At 39.2% G+C, this 21820-nt stretch overlaps 1 protein-coding gene across 8 annotated transcripts in view; it reads left to right on the top strand.

Moving 5' to 3' along the window:
- Positions 1–21820, top strand: part of SGK3 (serum/glucocorticoid regulated kinase family member 3) — a 180374-nt gene that overhangs the window by 142067 nt on the left and 16487 nt on the right. For all 8 annotated transcript variants that reach the window (XM_072804398.1, XM_072804393.1, XM_072804400.1 and 5 more), the window contains 4 exons: positions 371–420; positions 2973–3030; positions 16986–17069; positions 17170–17301. In XM_072804398.1, coding sequence (XP_072660499.1) covers positions 371–420; positions 2973–3030; positions 16986–17069; positions 17170–17301 — 324 coding nt within the window. The remainder of the gene's footprint in view (positions 1–370; positions 421–2972; positions 3031–16985; positions 17070–17169; positions 17302–21820) is intronic.

Raw genomic sequence — 21820 nt, 5'->3', positions numbered from 1 at the left:
AGCCATTTACCAGCTTTTTAAATGTAGAAATGATCCTTCATAAATTGTGGTTTCTACAGCCACTTGTCCAAGGACCTTTCCCCAGTTTACTTCATTCATTTGACAACTTTGAGCTTCATTTCTGCCATATTTTTTCCTTAAAACTGCTCTTGAAATTTATCATAAAAATGAGTATGTTTATATTGATTATATGTTTCCAAATAACTTTCTGCATTTATTAAGAATTAGGACTTCAGGTTTCTTTAATATGAAAATACATCCAATATCTGTGGTAGAATTATGTATATTTTATTTTCAGAAACATTCATTGACTGTTAACCTTTGAAGCTCCAATAAGAGTGTTACTGTTTTTTTTCCCCCATCCCAATAGCTACACTCTACCTCACAGAACATCAACCTGGGACCATCTGGAAATCCTCAGTAAGTTTGTTTCAGACATCCCCTAATTGAATTCTAGGAAGACCTTTTTTGTGACTATGCAAATATACACCAGTTTAATTACACCGGTTTAACTAGAATCCTATAAAATATAAGAACCACAGTTACACTGAATATAGTACTATCATCACATGCTTGCGTATTTTATTGCTCTAGCTTTGCATTACTGTGATAGAGCTCTGAGGAGTTTTTAAATCCATAATTTATTATCAGGTTTTACTGTTCTGCCTTTGTTATTTTTATGGTGTGTGTGTGTGTGTGTGTGTGTGTGTAACCAGGAGACCATATTTCTTGGGAGATCTTAAGTCCTGAGAGGTACTCTGACAAAAGTATCCATGCAGACCTAACAGATATTCTCTCTGGTGCTCAGTGTTATTGGTGAAACCCTAAGTGTCAGCCAGCTTGTTCTAGAGGAGTTGTGATGGACATGCTTAGCATCTTAAAGGCTGTTAAACTTGCTCTGACCAGTTCCTCCCACAGTCCCATATTTGAGCACAGGGAAGACAGTTTGAGGAACAGCAGAAATGGCAAATATAGACTCCATCTTGAGTGTCAACTCCCGCAGTTCATTAGAAGTGAATGCCTAGACTACAAATACAAAGGATTCCAAGGCCACTTCTTGACTCAGTTTGAGGAGTGCCCTGACAGATTAGTGGTATCTGCCGTGGAGAAGAAGTATAGAGTTGCTGTCCTTATGTATAATTATTCTTTTTCAGGTTCATTGGACTCATTCTGAAGTAGTCTATCTTTTATCCCAGGACATTATGTTTCCCTCACTCCTTTGGTCCACTTAGTGAGTAGACAGTTGAGAAATGGCTCAGGGATTGGGTCCTAGGAGACTACAACATTGCAGTAAGGTAGAAAAACTGGGAATGCAATGTCACAAAATTAGTTGAAGGAAAGTGTGTCAAGGGAGGAGTAATTAACTCCGTTAATGTTGCTGGTAAAGCAGATAATTGTTGAGAATTGACCACCGGATTTGACCTTTGTGAGCCATTTTAGTGGTGTGGTGGGTACAGACCCTGATAAGAAAGAGTTCAAGAGAGACCTAGAGGAGAGGACAGCAGGAATAGATAAAGAATTAAATCTCTTACTTGAGGAGTTCTGCTGCAAAGGAAAGCACAGAAATGGGGTGGTAGCTGAAAGGGAAGGTTTGGTCTTGAGCATGATTTTCTGTTGTCATACACTAAGTTGGTCAGGCAGCACAGAAACAGAAACTTGCTTTCACTTAGTTCATCACTGACAGTTAACAGTGGGACCTTGAGTATTGCCTCAGTTAGCCTATTTACTATGTTTGAGGAATTTGCAAGATTTTTTGCTGTTACATTTATTTAAAAAAAATATTTAAGTGTCTCAGCATATCATTCAGGAGCAAAATAACTAGTCCAAAGAGCAGATTCTTGAAGAAGAAAAACACCTGAGCTTAGTTAAGTATTTATCTCCCTAATCTTTACCTGTTATTATTTAACCTAGACCTTGTGTTACTCTCATGTTTGAATTGACTTTATTTTGATAATGAATTAAAGTAGATTTAAAGTCTAGGGGCACCTGGGTGGCTCAGTCCAGTTGAGCATCTGCCGTCAGCTCAGGTTATGATCTCAGAGTTCTGGGATTGAGCCCCACATCGGCTTCCAGCTCAACAGGGAGTCTTGCTTCTCCCTCTCTCTGCCTCTCCCTCCCTCTTGTTGCATGCTCTCGTGTGTGCACATGTGCGCGCGCTCTCTCTCTCTTTCTCTCTCTCTCAAATAAATAATCAATCCTTTTTAAAAAATTAAAGGAAATTTAAAATCTAAATGGAGTCGTTCTCCTCTTCTTAGTCCAACTTAGGATTCAGTCTGTGTTGAAGGAAACAGCTCTTCTGTCTGTTTAGGCTCTGCTTTCTGCTGCAATGTGCTTTTGCCTACCTATAGCGAATGTCATTTTTACCTGACAGGTTAATATAAATAAAAGGACAAAACTAGTGTTCCCTCTGGTTTCTCTACTGGATTTTCTGCATTACCATGTATGAGAATAAGCAGAGAGGTCTTTTATCTGTAATGTACAGTAAGTGATGTATACATGTCAGAAGAATTGCCAGACGAGGCAGTCCTTGAAATATATTACTAATTTATATAATTATTCAGTGTCCTTATTAACAACATTGGTGAGTTTATGGTTAATAAAATTGATTTAAATAGAAACTATTTTGAGTTCAAAACAATATACAGGCATAGATACATCCTTTTCCCCAAAGAGACTATTATTAAAATCCCTCTTAAGCAGAACTTAACAAGACTTAAATAAAGTTAAAAAAAAAAAAAGACTTAAATAAACTTATAAAATGTCTTATCAGAAAGTAGATGTTACTACTATTCATTATTAATCTATTTTATATTCAGAATGAGTTACTACCAGTGTGGAAGCTGGAGTCATCATGCTGAAATGCCTTGTGCTCAGCATTTACTTAGTAAAGAGTAGGTGCTAAGTAATGTTTAAAAGTTGACATCTTTCCAATTTCTAGGAAGCTAAATCTTGTCATTGTCCATTTATTTCAGTGCTAAACCAACAGACTTTGATTTCCTGAAAGTTATTGGAAAAGGCAGCTTTGGCAAGGTAAGAGTGTTTTTAATTTGTCATTCAGTAAATAAGTACCTAAGAAATGCATGCCTTATGTATTCCAGGCTTCAGGACTTGTTGGTATGCAGGGTATGGAGTTACAATGGTTTTCTCTATCTTTGAAATACGTAGGGAGATAAGGCATCTACTCCAATTTTTTTTTTTTAATTTTTTTTCTTAAATTTTTATTTATTTGTGATAGTCACAGAGAGAGAGAGAGAATGAGGCAGAGACACAGGCAGAGGGAGAAGCAGGCTCCATGCACCGGGAGCCCGACGTGGGATTCGATCCCGGGTCTCCAGGATCGCGCCCTGGGCCAAAGGCAGGCGCCAAACCGCTGCGCCACCCAGGGATCCCTCTACTCCAATTTTAACATAAAATTCATTTGTTCAAGTATTTCTTGAGCCCCTCCGATGTGCCAAGCAGAATACTGGGTTCTGGTTAGTTAGAGAGTATTGAACAAAAATTATATAGTTACTGGAACACCTGGATGGCTCAGTGGTTGAGCATCTGCCTTCAGCTCAGGCCATGATCCCGGGATCCGGGATCAGGTCCTGCATTAGGCTCCATGTGGGGGGCTGCTTCTCCCTCTGCCTATGTCTCTGCTTCTCTCTCTCTCTCTCTCTCTCTCTCTCTCCCTCTCTCCCTCTCTCTCTCCCTCTCTCTCTCTCTGTCTCTCATGAACAAATAAATCTTAAAAATAAAATTTAAAAAATTTTTAAAATGACATAGTTACTACCTTTGTGGTGCTTGTAACCTAGTAGAGAAAATAGCCAATTAAAAATATGCAGTCAAGGATAGCCCGGGTGGCTCAGTGGTTTAGTGCCACCTTCAGCCCAGGGCTTGATCCTGGAGACCCGGGATTGGGTCCCGCGTCGAGCTTCCTGCATGGAGCCTGTTTCTCCCTCTGCTTGTGTCTCTGCCTCTCTCTCTGTCTCTGTCTCTCATGAATAAATAAAAATAAAATCTTAAAAAACAAAAAACGCAGTCAGGGATGCCTGGGTGGCTCAGTGGTTGAGCACCTGCCTTTGGCGCATGGCATGATCCTGGAGTCCCAGGATCGAGTCCCACATCTGGCTCCCTGCAAGGAGCCTGCTTCTCCCTCTGCCTATGTCTCCGCCTCTCCCTCTCTTTCTCTGTGTCTTTCATGAATAAATAAATAAAATCTTTAAAAAAAATGCAGTCAGCACTTGATGGGATGAGCACTGGGTGTTATATGTTATATGTTCCCATATATATATGTTATATATATATGTTATATGTTATATATATATTATATAATCCAACTCCAATAAAAAATATATAATAAAAAATATGCAATCAATTAAATAATTAAAAGCAGTAATGGGGATTGTGATATAAATAAAGAATAACGTGAAGTGATGGAGGACAGTAGGCAAGTGGTGGTGAAATTCCTCTTCAGATGGGTGTCCAAGGATGGCTTCTTTAAAGAGGTGCTGTTTAAGCTGAAGCTGGAAAAAAAAAAATGAGCAGCTCTGAAAATAACAGTTGGGGAAAGAAAGGGATATGTGAAAACCCTGCTGTTCCTCATACAGTGAGTATCAGATGAATCCTATAATTTGATCATGTGGCCAAACCAGGGAAGGAGAATCTGCTTTAAGGCCAAAAGCATCATAGATGGAGTTACCAGAATCATCAGATAGATTTAAGTGATTTTTTGCATTACACTTCAATCTGTAGTGAAAATAAATATGCATGTGTTTAATTATAGTTTGCTGCATTCCTAGCTTTGGGTATCTCTAGTTTGTTTTCTGAGTTCCCTGGATACCAGAAACTGTGACCATACATTTAAATCCACGTGTGTTAATTCAGCACACATATATTGGCCACCCACTACATGCTGGACATTGTACTAGTACAGCAACAGAAGGTTAGAGAGGGATACTGCACTCAAAATGCTCAGTTTGTTGGGATGTTAGAGATAATCTGTCATTAAAAACAAAAAGTATTATGGGGGGGCACCTGGGTGCCTCAGTAGTTGAGCGTCTGCCTTTGATTCAGGTCATGATCCCAGGGTCCTCAGATCGAGTCCCACATCAGGCTCCCTGGAGGAAGCCTGCTTGTCCCTCTACCTATGTCTCTGCCTCTCTCTCTCTCTCTCTCTCTCTCTGTGTCCCTCATGAATAAAATCTTAAAAAAAAAAAAAAAAGTACTATCTTTTGGAAACTTCATGTTTAGATCTAGAGTCTACCAGAAATTGGTTCCTGGGTCTACTATGAAGTTGCAGGGTGTCACAGTTCATTTTTTCCCCTATTGATATCCAACTGATCCCACACAATTTATTGAAAAGACAGATCTTTTCCCACTGATCTGTAGGGTGACCTGCATCATTTATCCATTGTCCATATATGCATGGATCTGCTTCTAGATTTTATGTTTTATATTTCTGTTTCAAGATTGTACATTTTGTTCCATTGTTCTACTGGACTGCAAAATAGCTTGATATCCAACAAAACAAGTCCTCCCTCTTTGTTCTTCAAGAGTCTTAGCCCTCTGCATATCTTTTTAAGTTTTAGAATTAGCATGCTAATTTCCACAAAATTCAGCTGGATTTTTTTTTTAAAGATTTTATTTATTCATGAGATACACAGAGAGAGGCAGATACATAGGCAGAGGGAGAAGCAGGTTCCCCACAGGGAGCTCCATACAGGACTCAATGCCAGGACCCCTTCAGCCCTGTGCTGAAGGCAGATGCTCAACCACTGAGCCACCCAGGTGTCCCTCGGCTGGATTTTGATTGGGATTGCATTGAATTGCAGATCAATTTGGAAAGAGTTGTTACTTTTATATCACTGAGTCTTCTGTGACCATGGATATTTTTTTAATTTAGTTCATCTTTAATTTTTCTCAGTACTGTTTTATTGTCCTATATAGAGTTTTTACACATCTTTAATTAGATTTATTCCTGTGTGTTTCATTTTTTTATGCTGTTGAAAACTGGTGATAATTATTGAAGCTAAATATATGCAATTACGTGCGTGACACATTGGTTCTACTTCTACCCATATATATATCCAACAGAAATACGTGCACATATGCAATAATTCATAAACAATCTAAATGTCTGTCAATTAAGGAATGGATTAAACTGTATAATGCGTTTTTCACAGAACTAGAGGAAATAATCTTTTTTTTTATTGGTGTTCAATTTACCAACATACAGAATAACCCCCAGTACCCGTCATCCACTCCCACCCCCCGCCCTCCTCCCCTTCTACCACCCCTAGTTCGTTTCCCAGAGTTAGGAGTCTTTACATTCTGTCTCCCTTTCTGATATTTCCCACACATTTCTTCTCCCTTCCCTTATATTCCCTTTCACTATTATTTATATTCCCCAAATGAATGAAAACATATAATGTTTGTCCTTCTCCGACTGACTTACTTCACTCAGCATAATACCCTCCAGTTCCATCCACGTTGAAGCAAATGGTGGGTATTTGTCGTTTCTAATGACTGAGTAATATTCCATTGTATACATAAACCACATCTTCTTTATCCACTCATCTTTCGATGGACACCAGGGCTCCTTCCACAGTTTGGCTATTGTGGTCATTGCTGCTAGAAACATCGGGGTGCAGGTGTCCCTGCGTTTCATTGCATCTGTATCTTTGGGGTAAATCCCAAACAGTGCAATTGCTGGGTCGTAGGGCAGGTCTATTTTTAACTCTTTGAGGAACCTCCACACAGTTTTCCAGAGTGGCTGCACCAGTTCACATTCCCACCAACAGTGTAAGAGGGTTCCCTTTTCTCCGCATCCTCTCCAACATTTGTGGTTTCCTGCCTTGTTAATTTTCCCCATTCTCACTGGTGTGAGGTGGTATCTCATTGTGGTTTTGATTTGTATTTCCCTGATGGCAAGTGATGCAGAGCATTTTCTCATGTGCATGTTGGCCATGTCTCTGTCTTCCTCTGTGAGATTTCTCTTCATGTCTTTTGCCCATTTCATGAGTGGATTGTTTGTTTCTTTGGTGTTGAGTTTAATAAGTTCTTTATAGATCTTGGAAACTAGCCCTTTATCTGATATGTCATTTGCAAATATCTTCTCCCATTCTGTAGGTTGTCTTTTAGTTTTGTTGACTGTATCCTTTGCTGTGCAAAAGCTTCTTATCTTGATGAAGTCCCAATAGTTCATTTTTGCTTTTGTTTCTTTTGCCTTCGAGGATGTATCTTGCAAGAAGTTACTGTGGCTGAGTTCAAAAAGGGTGTTGCCTGTGTTCTCCTCTAGGATTTTGATGGAATCTTGTCTCACATTTAGATCTTTCATCCATTTTGAGTTTATCTTTGTGTATGGTGCAAGAGAGTGGTCTAGTTTCATTCTTCTGCATGTGGATGTCCAATTTTCCCAGCACCATTTATTGAAGAGACTGTCTTTCTTCCAATGGATAGTCTTTCCTCCTTTATCAAATATTAGTAGACCATAAAGTTCAGGGTCCACTTCTGGGTTCTCTATTCTGTTCCATTGATCTATGTGTCTGTTTTTGTGCCAGTACCACACTGTCTTGATGACCACAGCTTTGTAGTACAACCTGAAATCTGGCATTGTGATGCCCCCAGATATGGTTTTCTTTTTTAAAATTCCCCTGGCTATTCGGGGTCTTTTCTGATTCCACACAAATCTTAAAATAATTTGTTCTAACTCTCTGAAGAAAGTCCATGGTATTTTGATAGGGATTGCATTAAATGTGTAAATTACCCTGGGTAACATTGACATTTTCACAATATTAATTCTGCCAATCCATGAGCATGGAACATTTTTCCATCTCTTTGTGTCTTCCTCAATTTCTTTCAGAAGTGTTCTATAGTTTTTAGGGTATAGATCCTTTACCTCTTTGGTTAGGTTTATTCCTAGGTATCTTATGCTTTTGGGTGCAATTGTAAATGGGATTGACTCCTTAATTTCTCTTTCTTCAGTCTCATTGTTAGTGTATAGAAATGCCACTGATTTCTGGGCATTGATTTTGTATCCTGCCATGCTACCAAATTGCTGTATGAGTTCTAGCAATCTTGGGGTGGAAACTTTTGGGTTTTCTATGTAGAGTATCATGTCATCGGCGAAGAGGGAGAGTTTGACTTCTTCTTTGCCAATTTGAATGCCTTTAATGTCTTTTTGTTGTCTGATTGCTGAGGCTAGGACTTCCAGTACTATGTTGAATAGCAGTGGTGAGAGTCGACATCCCTGTCTTGTTCCTGATCTTAGGGGAAAGGCTCCCAGTGCTTCCCCATTGAGAATGATATTTGCTGTGGGCTTTTCGTAGATGGCTTTTAAGATGTTGAGGAATGTTCCCTCTATCCCTACACTCTGAAGAGTTTTGATCAGAAATAGATGCTGTATTTTGTCAAATGCTTTCTCTGCATCTAATGAGAGGATCATATGTTTCTTGGTTTTTCTCTTGCTGATATGATGAATCACATTGATTGTTTTACGGGTGTTGAACCAGCTTTGTGTCCCAGGGATAAATCCTACTTGGTCATGGTGAATAATTTTCTTAATGTACTGTTGGATCCTATTGGCCAGTATCTTGTTGAGAATTTTTGCATCCATGTTCATCAAGGATATTGGTCTGTAATTCTCCTTTTTTGGTTGGGTCTTTGTCTGGTTTTGGAATTAAAGTGATGCTGGCCTCAGAGAACGAACTTGGAAGTACTCCATCTCTTTCTATCTTTCCAAACAGCTTTAGGAGAATAGGTATGGTTTCTTCTTTAAACCTTTGATAGAATTCCCCTGGGAAGCCATCTGGCCCTGGACTCTTGTGTCTTGGGAGGTTTTGGATGACTGCTTCAATTTCCTCCCTGGTTATTGGCCTGTTTAGATTTTCTATTTCTTCCTGTTCCAGTTTTGGTAGTTTGTGGCTTTCCAGGAATGCGTCCATTTCTTCTAGATTGCCTAATTTATTGGCGTATAGCTGTTCATAATATGTTTTTACAATCGTTTGTATTTCCTTGGTGTTGGTAGTGATCTCTCCTTTCTCATTCATGATTTTATTAATTTGAGTCTTCTCTCTCTTCTTTTTAATAAGGCTGGCTAATGGTTTATCTATCTTATTAATTCTTTCAAAGAACCAACTCCTGGTTCTGTTAATCTGTTCCACAGTTCTTCTGGTCTCGATTTCGTTGAGTTCTGCTCGAATCTTTATTAACTCTCTTCTTGTCCTGGGTGTAGGATCTATTTGCTGTTTTTTCTCTAGCTCCTTTATGTGTAAGGTTAGCTTTTGTATTTGAGTTCTTTCCAGTTTTTGAATGGATGCTTGTATTGCGATGTATTTCCCCCTTAGGACTGCTTTTGCTGCATCCCAAAGAGTTTGAACAGTTGTATCTTCATTCTCATTAGTTTCCATGAATGTTTTTAATTCTTCCTTAATTTCCTGGTTGACCCTTTCATCTTTTAGCAGGATGGTCCTTAACCTCCACGTGTTTGAGGTCCTTCCAAACTTCTTGTTGTGATTTAGTTCTAATTTCAAGGCATTATGGTCTGAGAATATGCAGGGGACGATCCCAATCTTTTGGTATCGGTTCACACCCGATTTGTGACCCAGTATGTGGTCTATTCTGGAGAAAGTTCCATGTGCACTTGAGAAGAATGTGTATTCAGTTGAGTTTGGATGTAAAGTTCTGTAAATATCTGTGAAATCCATCTGGTCCAGGGTATCATTTAAAGCTCTCGTTTCTTTGGAGATGTTGTGCTTAGAAGACCTATCGAGTATAGAAAGAGCTAGATTGAAGTCAACAAGTATAAGTGTATTATTATCTAAGTATTTCTTCACTTTGGTTATTAATTGATTTATATATTTGGCAGCTCCCACATTCGGGGCATATATATTGATGATTGTTAAGTCCTCTTGTTGGATAGATCCTTTAAGTATGATATAGTGTCCCTCTTCATCTCTCACTACAGTCTTCGGGGTAAATTTTAGTTTATCTGATATAAGGATGGCTACCCCTGCTTTCTTTTGAGGGCCATTCGAATGGTAAATGGTTCTCCAACCTTTTATTTTCAGGCTGTAGGTGTCCTTCTGTCTAAAATGAGTCTCTTGTAGACAGCAAATAGATGGGTCCTGCTTTTTTATCCAGTCTGAAACCCTGCACCTTTTGATGGGGTCATGAAGCCCGTTCACGTTCAGAGTTCCTGTCGACAGATACGAGTTTAGTGTCATCATGATATCTATTCAGTCCTTGTTTTTGTGGATTGTTCCACTGAACTTCTTCTTAAAGGGGAATTTTAAGAGTCCCCCTTAAAATTTCTTGCAGAGCTGGTTTGGAGGTCACATATTCTTTCAGTTCCTGCCTGTTTTGGAAGCTCTTTTTCTCTCCTTCCGTTCTGAATGAGAGCCTTGCCTGGATAAAGTATTCTTGGTTGCATGTTCTTCTCATTTAGGACCCTGAATATATCCTGCCAGCCCTTTCTGGCCTGCCAGGTCTCTGTGGAGAGGTCTGCTGTTACCCTAATACTCCTCCCCATAAAAGTCAGGAATTTCTTGTCTCTTGCTGCTTTAAGGATCTTCTCTTTATCTTTGGAATTTGCAAGCTTCACTATTAAATGTCGAGGTGTTGAACGGTTTTTATTGATTTTAGGGGGGATCTCTCTATTTCCTGGATCTGAATGCCTGTTTCCCTTCCCAGATTAGGAAAGTTTTCAGCTAGAATTTGTTCAAATACATATTCTGGCCCTCTGTCCCTTTCGGCGCCCTCGGGAACCCCAATTAAACGTAGGTTTTTCTTCCTCAAGCTGTCGTTTATTTCCCTTAATCTATCTTCATGGTCTTTTAATTGTTTGTCTCTTTTTTCCTCAGTTTCCCTCTTTGCCATCAACTTGTCTTCTATGTCACTCACTCGTTCTTCCACCTTGTTAACCCTCGTCGTTAGGACTTCTAGTTTGGATTGCATCTCATTCAATTGATTTTTAATTTCTGCCTGATTAGCTCTAAATTCTGCAGTCATGAAGTCTCTTGAGTCCTTTATGCTTTTTTCTAGAGCCACCAGTAGCTGTATAATAGTTCTTCTGAATTGGCTTTCTGACGTTGAATTGTAATCCAGATTTTGTAACTCTGTGGGAGAGAGGACTGTTTCTGATTCTTTCTTTTGAGGTGAGGTTTTCATTCTAGTCATTTTGCTCAGTGCAGAGTGGCCAAAAGCAAGTTGTATTGGGAAAAGGAGAAAAAGAGAGGAGAGAAAGAAGGAAAGAAAAGAGAAAGAAAAAAAAAGGGAAGAAAAAAAGAAAAAGAAAAAGAGAAGGAAAAAGAAAGGAAAAAAAAGGGTGGGGGAAGGAAACAAATCAAAAAGCAAAACAAAACAACAAAAAACAAACAAACAAAAGAACCACGGGGGAGTATCTTCTGATTCTGTATACTTTAAGTCCCTTGACTTCTCCTGGAACTTGTCCGTCTAGCTGGTCTTCTGGGGGAGGGGCCTGCTGTGCTGATTTTCAGATGTTAGCAGTTGGGGGAGCTGCTCTGCCCCCTGCCCGGTGCAGGGCTCAGTGGGGGTTGTTTACCCCGTGAGGCCCCAGGAGGAACAACCCCAGTGGCGGGGCCAGCTCGGGAGCCCTGGATTCAGCCCCCGCAGTAACTACAGAGCTCTGGTTCTGCAGGGCCTGGAGGCTCCGGGCGGGGCCGCTGATCTGCTCAGCTCGGGGCAGGAGCGTCCTCGCTGCCCTGGGCCCTCCCGGCCTCTGCCTGTCCCGGCTGAGGCCGGATCCTGGGCTGTGTCCCGGCGCCCTGTGCTCCGGGTCTGCGCTGTTGGATTCGCACTCCCACCCCGCAGCCCCCTCCGCGGAGCCGCCCCCGAGCCCCCCGAGCCCCCCGAGCTGCTCCCGCCCCGCAGCCCCCTCCGCGGAGCTGCCACCCGAGTCCCTCCGAGCTGCTCCGGTCCCGCCGTGCGCGCTGCAGCCCTTAGGGAGCTCGGCGCACTCTCCCGGGGCGCAGGTGTCTGTTACTGTCCCAGAGAGCCTGAGGGCATCCCCGCCCTCCTGGGGTCCTGCTCTAACTCCCTGCGAGGCCTTTCCAACCGGGAAGGTTGGTGCAGCTCCTGCGTCTCCGGGACGGGGCTCTCCTGTCCTGGGGACACTTGCCCCGGCCTCAGCCCGGCTCCTCGTGGGGCCCCTCCCCCTTGGATGCCTTTTATTTCTTTATTTCTTTTTCCCATCTTCCTACCTTGATAGAAGAGCGAACTCTTCTCACTATAGCATTCCAGGTGTTCTCTCTTTAATTCTCAGGCCAAATTCGTAGATTTTCAGGATAATTTGAAGGTTTTCTAGGTAATTTGGTGGGGACAGGTGGGGACCCTACTCTTCCGCCATCTTGCCCCTCCCTCTAGAGGAAATAATCTTAAAATTTGTATGGAACCACAAAAGACCCTCAATAGCAAAAGCAGTCTTGAAAAAGAAAAAACTGGAGGTATCACAATCCATATGCCAAGATATACTACAAAGCTATAGTCATCAAAACAGTGTGGTAGTGGCACAAAGATGACACATAAATCAATGGAACAGAATAGAAAGCCCAGAAATAAACCCAACAATTATATGGTCAATTAATCTTCAACAATGGAGGCAAGAATATGCAATGGGACAAAGTCTCCTCAACAAATGGTGTTGGGAATACTGGACAGCTACATGCAAAAGAATGAAACTGGACCACATTCTTACACCATACAAAAAATAAACTTAAAATGGATTAAGACTTAATGTGAGACTTAAAACCTCCTAGAAGAGCATATATGCAGTAATTTCTGACATCAGCCAGAATAGCATTTTTCTAGACGTGTCTCCTGAGGTAATGGAAATAAAAACAAAAAGAAACTTTTGAATCTACATCAAAATAAAAAGTTTTTGCACAGCAAAGGAACTAATCAACAAAACAAAAATACAACCTACTAAATGGGAGAGAATTTTTGCAAATGACGTATTTGATACAGGGTTAGTATCCAAAATAGATAAAGAACTTCTACAACTCAACACCAAACACCAAGTCATCCAAATAAAAAATGGGCAGAAGACATGAACAGACATTTCTCCAAAGAAGACATACAGATGGCCAACAGACACATGAAAAGATGCTTAACGTCACTTATCATCAGGGAAATGCAAATCGAAACCACATTGACAGATCACCTTATAACTGTTAGAATGGCTAATGTAAGGATGTGGAGAAGAAGGAACCCTTATGCACTGATGTAGCCAGTATAGAAAACAGTATGGAAGTTCCTCAAGAAATTAAAAGCAGAACTACTATATGATCCAGTAATTCTGCTATAGGGATTTACCCAAAGAATACAAAAACACTGATTGAGAAAGCTACACACACCACTATGTTTATAAGCTAATAAAAAAGAATGATACCTTGCTATTTACAACAGAATGGGTGGATCCAGAGAGTATTATGCTAAGTGAGATAGGTTGGTCAGAGAGAGACAGATACTGTATGATTTCATTCATATGTGAATTTAAGAAACAAGACAAACGAAAAAAGGAAAAAAGAAGACAAACCCATGGAGAACAAATTGATAGTTACCAGAGGGGAAGTGGGTAAGGGGATGGGAGAATTAGATGAAGAGGATTAAGAGTAGTACACTTATCATTTTAAAAAAGGGGGGGGCAGCCCCGGTGGCTTAGCGGTTTAGTGCTGCCTTCGGCCTGGGGCGTGATCCTAGAGACCCAGGATCAAGTCCCACTCCCACATCGGAGTCCATGCATGGAGCCTGCTTCTCCCTCTGCCTGTGTCTCTGCCTCTCTCTCTCTCTCTCTCTCTCTCTGTGTGTGTCTCTCATGAATTAAAAAGAAAAAAAAGTCTTTAAAAAAATAATTAATTAATTTTTTTTAAAAAGAGTACACTTACCATAGTGAGTATTGGGTAATGTATAGAATTGTTGAATTACTATATTATACACCTAAAACTAATATAACACTGTATATTAACTATTCTGGAATTAAATTTTTTAAATTTTAAACTATGTAATGCATTGTTCTGCACAATAAAAATACAAAATTATGCTACGTGCTACAACATGAATGCATATTACGTTATTTAGAGTGAAAGAAGTCAGAGACTTTATATGATTCTAATTATGTTAAATTTTAAAAAAAGATAAAACCTGTGTTACTACAATTTTGTGACAGGGATAAGTAGTTTCTGAAATAGGGGAGACAGGAAGGGGTACTTCAGGCTACTGATAATGTTGGGTTTTTTTAATTTTTTAAATATTTTTGTTTAAATTCCAGTTAGCTAACATCCAGTGTAATATCAGTTTCAGGTGTACAATTTAGTGTTTCAACACTCATATATAATACCCAATGCTCATCACAGTGCACTCCTTAATCCCTATCACCCATTTAACCCACCCCCCCCACTTCCCCTATGATAACCATCACTTTGTTCTCTGTAGTTAAGAGTTTGTTTCTTGATTTGCTTCTCTCTTTTTATCCCTTATGATGTTTTGTTTTGTTTATCCCTTATGATCTTTTGTTTTGTTCCTTAAATTCCACGTATGGATAAAATTGTATGGTATTTGTCTTTCTCTGACTGACTTATTTCACTTAGTGTAATATTCTCTAGCTCCATCATGTCATTGCAAATGGCAAGAATTCATTCTTCTTTATGGCTGAGTAATATTCTATTATATATATCATGTCATCTTTATCCATTCATCTTTTGGTGGACATTTTGGCTTTTTCCATATTTGGCTGTTATAGATAATGCTGCTATAAACAGGTTGCATGTATCCCTTTGAACTCATTTTTGTGTATTCCTTGGGTAAATAAAAAAATAGACACATAGATCAATCGAACAGAATAGAAACCCAGAAATGAACCCACAACTATATGATAATATTTTATTTTTTGACCTAGATAGTGGTTACATAGTGTGTTCATTTTGCAGTAATTTACTAAACTATTATGATTTGTGGGTTATCCTATATATGTGTTATGTTTAATAAAAATTAAAAGCCTTACAAAATGGTTAGAAACCAATAAAGTACAGTAAAACAAAAGCAGAAGACACAAAAAGGAAAAGTAAATGAAGCAAATCCACAGTGTGTTTGAAAAATAGAATAAATATATGATAGGCTAAAATAAATAATGGTGATCTAAAAATTATTCTAAACTCTTCTCCATTAAGGGATCTTGGTTCCATTTTCCTTTTGCCTGTTTGTTTCTTAACCATATGTCTATTCTCCAAATCTACCAGTCTATTGGAAAAATGCTTACTTTAAGAAAATTGGTACCTCCTAATTGCCACATTTGAATTATTTACTCATCATGTACTGGAAGATAAACCAACAAAAACAGAGCTGGAAAGGTCAGGCAGGTGGGAGGTGTTGAGTAAAGGAAAAATGTAAGAAGGAAAGATGTTCAGTAGAGTAAAATATTGTATCAAATAAAAGAATGGGGGATCCCTGGGTGGCGCAGTGGTTTGGCGCCTGCCTTTGGCCCAGGGCGTGATCCTGGAGACCCGGGATCGAATCCCACATCAGGCTCCCGGTGCATGGAGCCTGCTTCTCCCTCTGCCTATGTCTCTGCCTCTCTCTCTCTCTCTCTCTGTGACTATCATAAATAAATAAAAAATTGAAAAAAAAAACAAAAGAATGGAAAAATGGGGAAAATGTCAAAAGTGAAGCACGGGACATTTTTACCCTACAGATGTTTTGACTCCATCTTGATTAAAAACAAACATTTTTTTAATTGATAGGTTTTATTTTCTTTTTTTATATAGGTTTTATTTTCTAGAACAATTTTGATTTACAGAAAAAATTTAATAAAGAAGAAAGAAAGGAAGTTCACAGAATTCCAAAACCATCCTCTACTCCATACACACTGTCCCTATTGTTAATACCTTATATTAGCAGGGTACATTTGTTCCAGTTAATGAGCCAACATTGATGAAAGGTCCATTGTTTATTTAGATTTCCTTTCCTTTCACCCAGTGTCCTTTTTTTGTTCTGGAATCTCATCCACAATACCACATCACATTTAGTTGTCATGTCTCCTTTAGCTTCTCTTAGCTGTGATGGTTTCTCAGACTTTCCTTGTTTTTGAGGACCTTGATGATTTTGAAAAGTACTAGTTAAATGTACTATTGTAAGATGTACATATTGTAAGATGTCCCTCAATTGGAATTTGATATTTTTCTCATGATTAGATTGGTATTTTAAGTTTTACAGAGGAAGAGAACATACATACAAGAATATAAGGCCCAGAAGTATCACTAGTTGCTGTGTCAGATAATCCCAAAAAGCTTTGGAATGTATTATTTAATAGCTACACAACTTGTTGGGCATCTTGAATTTCTTAAAATTATTTGCAAAATCCTAAGTATGTCTACTTTTTTCCTGGGGCAAGAGCCTCTAAATTTCTTCAGATCCTTGAAAGTGCATGCAGCCCAGCCCATTGTAGAAACTCAGCTATACATGGTGCTTCTTCCTCTGAATGCTTTTGAATTTGAAAGTTACGGAGAAACCTAAGTGTTAAAACAAAAATGCATTTTGATCACATAGATACCATTGCCTTCTCCTTTTTTTTATGTATCAAGAAGTTGATAGCCTCAGTATTTTCTAAGGACACTCTTGAGGACTCAGGGCTGGTGTGTGTGCGCACGGACGCGCACACACACACACACACACCACACTTGATCTCAAGCAGTCTAGATTTTAGGACTTAAATTTAGTAAAAATCTCAAACATCAGCATATTAAATGACGAAGGAATGGTACCTGCCTATTCAAGTGACTAACATTCTTTTTTTGTTACGGTCTTGTTAAAATACCTAAGGAGAAGTGGAACAGAAATAAATTCAGTAATTTTCAGTGTTCAAAACTAAAATATATTATCTAGGTCCGTTGTAGACTTGCTTTGTACATAATTTAAGTATGAATTTATTGGCAAGTGAATAATTTCAATCAAAATATTGAGATCTCTAATAGTATGCACAATCTTTACAACAGGTTCTTCTTGCAAAACGGAAACTGGATGGAAAATTTTATGCTGTCAAAGTGTTACAGAAAAAAGTAGTTCTGAACAGAAAAGAGGTAAAGTGAAAGAGCATTGTTTCTCCTAACTCCATTTTCTCAATTAACAGAATTGTTTTCTGGTATATAATACAAGCTGATCCTTTACCTTTTTTTACAGCAAAAACATATTATGGCTGAACGTAATGTGCTTTTGAAAAATGTGAAACATCCATTTTTGGTTGGATTACATTATTCTTTCCAAACAACTGAAAAGCTTTATTTTGTTCTGGATTTTGTTAATGGAGGGGAGGTAAGTTTATGAGTTTTATGATCAGTTTTCTAATTGTTGATAATGTTTAGAAAAAATAGAATAAAGTCACACTTTTTATTTGCCTATCAGTTTTTGGAAGAATAGGCCAGCATTTACAGCTCTTAGATTCATGACGCTGGCTAATTAATAAGCACAAAGATATAGAGAATTGTAAACAAAGCTCTTAAGCAGCTTATGGTGTGTAGGTGGGAAGATTCATAAAAAAACCTTTGTGTGCAGCTACAGACTTCACAGATAGTATAGCAAGATAATATACTGAAATGTTAGAATAAAACATGATTGGTAGTTAGATAATTATTGTCTACACAGTTGCACATAAAGATTACCTAGCCTGTCATTTTCTAAAACGTGCAAACTATAATCAGATGAGATGATCCTCTAATAAAGAGTTCAGTGGTGAAGTCAGTTTGGAAAATGTTTCATGTTCTATCCCATTGACAATTAACAATATGTTTCTTGGTGATTCACAATATTGTTTCAGCATGTTAAAGACTTTGAGTTCTACCTTAAACAAAGCCAAGATTTCTTTTAAAATATTTTCTTAGCATGCAGTTCCATTTGTTTGAACCAAATCTGTTAATAATATTCCTCAAAACTCTGAATCAGAAGCATATTAAAATACACTTTGGAAAATGCCACTCTCATCATAATAATTATAGTAATAGGGGATCCCTGGGTGGCGCAGCGGTTTGGCACCTGCCTTCGGCCCAGGGTGCGATCCTGGAGACCTGGGATCGAATCCCACGTCGGGCTCCCGGTGCATGGAGCCTGCTTCTCCCTCTGCCTGTGTCTCTGCCTCTCTCTCTCTCTCTCTCTCTCTCTCTCGGTGTGACTATCATAAATAATAAATAAAATTAAAAAAAAATAATTATAGTAATAGCTAACATGCATCAGGTATACTTACATAAACTATGTTATATAAAATATTTTATAAAATGTTATATAAAATAAAGAAACTGAGGCACAGAGAAGCTAGGTAACTTGCTCAAGGCATGTGGTTATTAGTAAGTATTAGAGCCAGGAATTGAACTCAGGCAGTGTGATTCTAGGATTTAGGCAGCAGCAGACCATCCCCTGTTCCTGTTTCTCAATCCTCACACCTTTCTAACTTGTTTGATCTATGACCTGTGAATGTCTCCAAAAATTATTATTATTATTATTTTAAGATTTTCTTTATTTGTTCATGAGAGACACAGAGCGAGAGGCAGAGACACAGGCAGAGGGAGACGCAGGCTCCACGCAGGGAGCCCGACACAGGACTTTATCCCAGGACTCCAGAATCACGCCCTGGGCTGAAGGCAGGCACCAAACCGCTGAGCCACCCAGGGATCCCACCAAAAATTATTTTGATAGATAGTGTTCCATCTTTACAAAGGGATCTTTCAGCCTTCATATAGTATACTTAACTGTAGAATAAAGGAATTAGAAGAAAGACTAATGTCTATTCTGCAAACGTGAAAGATAATAAGACATAAGTAGATCATTTTGGGGGAAGATCATTAATAGAATCATTATTCAACACCCTACATCTATATGACAGAAATGCCGTATGCCTCCTCAGTGTAGAAGCAAAACTTTGAAGGTTGAAGATTAAAGGTTGTCATTTTATTTTGTGTGTACTTAAGTGCTAACCTGAGAATTTATTGAGGGCCTGGCACTTTGTAATGATCTTATCGGCATTATTTCAATTAATCATTACAACTCTTTGAGATAAGCACTATTTTATAGATAAAGAAACTAAGGCTCAGAGAAGTTAAGTGACTTTCTCCATGTCACCATGCTCTAGTAAGTAAGTGTCAGGGATTTAAATCCAGGGATTTAATCTAGACCTGAGTCTAGATTTGAAATGTCCTGTAAGGCATTAACTGCAGATGAGATCCTGTTGGAAGCTTCCTGCTTTGTCCGTGGTTTCTTTGTCCTGTTTCAGAACCTTGCTTCTGAGCCCTTTTTATAGTGATCACTCTAAACAGAATGACAAAAGTGGAAAGAGTTGGCTTATATTCTAAAAGATAGACTTGGCTAAGATAATGGGGAAATAAAAAGAATGAAATAGAGTGTTGGGGTTGGTGGAGGAGGAATTGAATGGGGCTGTAGGCAGAAGAGCAGGTAAAAATGAGAAAAGATAGAGGGAGGTAGGAGGAGTATAATATCATTATGGGTTTCCTGTAATTATTACTAGTATCCCCCTGATTTTCATACTTAACATTTTAACCTTGACATGTGTTCTTAACTTTGATATAATACTGGGTGTATAAACAATACAATTCCTGAACCTCAGCTTCCTCATTAATTTTCTGCCTCAAGATACTTGAGTAGATTAAATAATACAAGCATATAAGGTCCTCAACATAGTGCCTTTGATTTAATAAACTGTCATTGTTAGCTGCCATTGGTGAATGGTCAGGTTTTCATTTTGGGTAGTTTTCGTTAGTATTGTATTTGATTGATGTGATCAGATCAATAAATAGATTATTACAATAGTATAAGCTAATAAAGGCAATAGTCGGGCTAAACAGGAAGTAGTATTCCAGGAATAATTAAAAGATAAAAACAGAAGATTTTTTTCATTAGTTAGATACAGAGGCTAACAAAGCAGAGGTACAGAAGTAAAGGAGCAATCCAGATGAATCCCAGGCCAGCCTCCCACGTCCCTACTCTATCAGGATCTATTATAACTGATCTTCAGGGGCAGCCCCCGTGGTGTAGCGGTTTAGCGCCACCTGCAGCCCAGGGCATGATCCTGGAGTCCCGGGATCGAGTCCCACGTCAGGCTTTCTGCATGGAGCCTGCTTCTCCCTCTGCCTGTGTCTCTGCCTCTCTCTCTCTCTCTCTCTCTCTCTGCATCTCTATGAATAAATAAAATCTTAAACAAAATTATTTACAACTGATCTTCACCATAATCTTTCAAAAGAGGTTAAGAAAAATTGGGGGACAGTTTTAATAAATCAGAGAAGTTAAATGAATTGCTCACAAAAGGAGAACTAGGATTTGAATCCAGGTCTGGTCAGCTGTAAAACCTGACTCTTCTCGCTGGACCTCGTTGCCTCCCATGGCTCAGAGGACTGGATAGAAAGTGATGGTGATGTCATTAAAGAATATAGCAGCAGTGGCAGTAAATCTGTAAAAGAAGACGGGGGCTCTGTTCTAGACAAGATGAATTTGTTGGCATATGAACTATTCAAGAAAGAGCAGCAAGCAACATGTCTTTGCAAGAGAAGTTCCAAGCAGAGGTCTAGGTGGGGTATGTCCACACGAAGGACTGTCAACATAGAGGTGGTGGTTAAAATCACTGGATGGATCAGTTACTTGGGCAGGATATCCAGAGAAAGAGTAACAGTGGAGAAACCGAGGACGTATACCTTGGTATCCCTGCAGCATAAGGGGCCAGAAAGGAACATGAGATGGAACTCTCCAAGGAAGAAGGAGACCTAAGGTGAGATCACTGCTCTAGAAGCGAGGGAACTTAGAGTAAGGACCTGGGGAAAACTTTGCCCAGGCAGGTAACCTCATGAATAAAGGGCAGAATAAAGAAATAAAATACGATTTCAGAAGGTAAGAAATGAACTGGCGTGTCCAGCTGCTGCTCAGCGCCAGCCATCTGCTGCCCTACTGGAATTTAAGCTTAATGTTGCAGAGCTTCCTCTTTTTTTTTTTTTCCCAGAAGAAACCAAAACTAAACTTTTTTTTTTTTTTTTTTTATGATAGTCACAGAGAGAGAGAGAGGAGGCAGAGACACAGGCAGAGGGAGAAGCAGGCTCCATGCACCGGGAGCCCAACGTGGGACTCGATCCCGGGTCCCCAGGATCGCACCCTGGGCCAAAGGCAGGCGCCAAACTGCTGCGCCACCCAGGGATCCCCCCAAAACTAAATTTTTACCGAAAAAATTTTTTCTTCATTTTTAAATGTTAACCAGTTAATTTAGATTTTTCTAAAAACAGTATTTGGCTCAAACAGATTATATCTGTGGATTATATTTGATCTGCCAGCTACTTGTGTCCAGTCTCTGAAGTGTTTTTTTGTTTTGTTTTGTTTTTCCAAATGAAAGCACAGTCAAAGGGGCACCTGGGTGGCTCAGTGGTTAAGGGTCTGCCTTCAACTCGGGTCATGGTCCCAGGACCCACATCAGGCTCCCCACAAGGAGCCTGCTTCTCCCCCTGCCTATGTCTCTGCCTCTCTCTCTGTGTCTGTTCTGAATAAATAAATAAAATCTTTAAAAAAATAAAGCACAGTCAAAAAAGGGGTTAGTGAGAGACCTTATTGACTCCATGGCAATATCAAGATCATCAGTCTTGGTTGATAATCTTCTCCAGAGTGGTGAGGACACTGGACATTGAAGATTGAGTAGTAAATAAGAGATGAGCAAGTTAAAGTTAGCAAGAGTAAAGAAAGATGCATGGTAAGAGAGAATGATTGCAAGGTTGGGGACACAGATAAGGGAGAATCATAGTTCTGTCCTTTGGTGCATTTTTATCTCATGTTCAGAATAACAAATCCTATT

Source organism: Canis lupus, chromosome 28 (genome assembly GCF_048164855.1).
Source record: "Canis lupus baileyi chromosome 28, mCanLup2.hap1, whole genome shotgun sequence".
In the NCBI taxonomy this organism is placed as follows: domain Eukaryota; kingdom Metazoa; phylum Chordata; class Mammalia; order Carnivora; family Canidae; genus Canis; species Canis lupus.
This window is presented reverse-complemented; position numbering and strand designations above follow the sequence as displayed.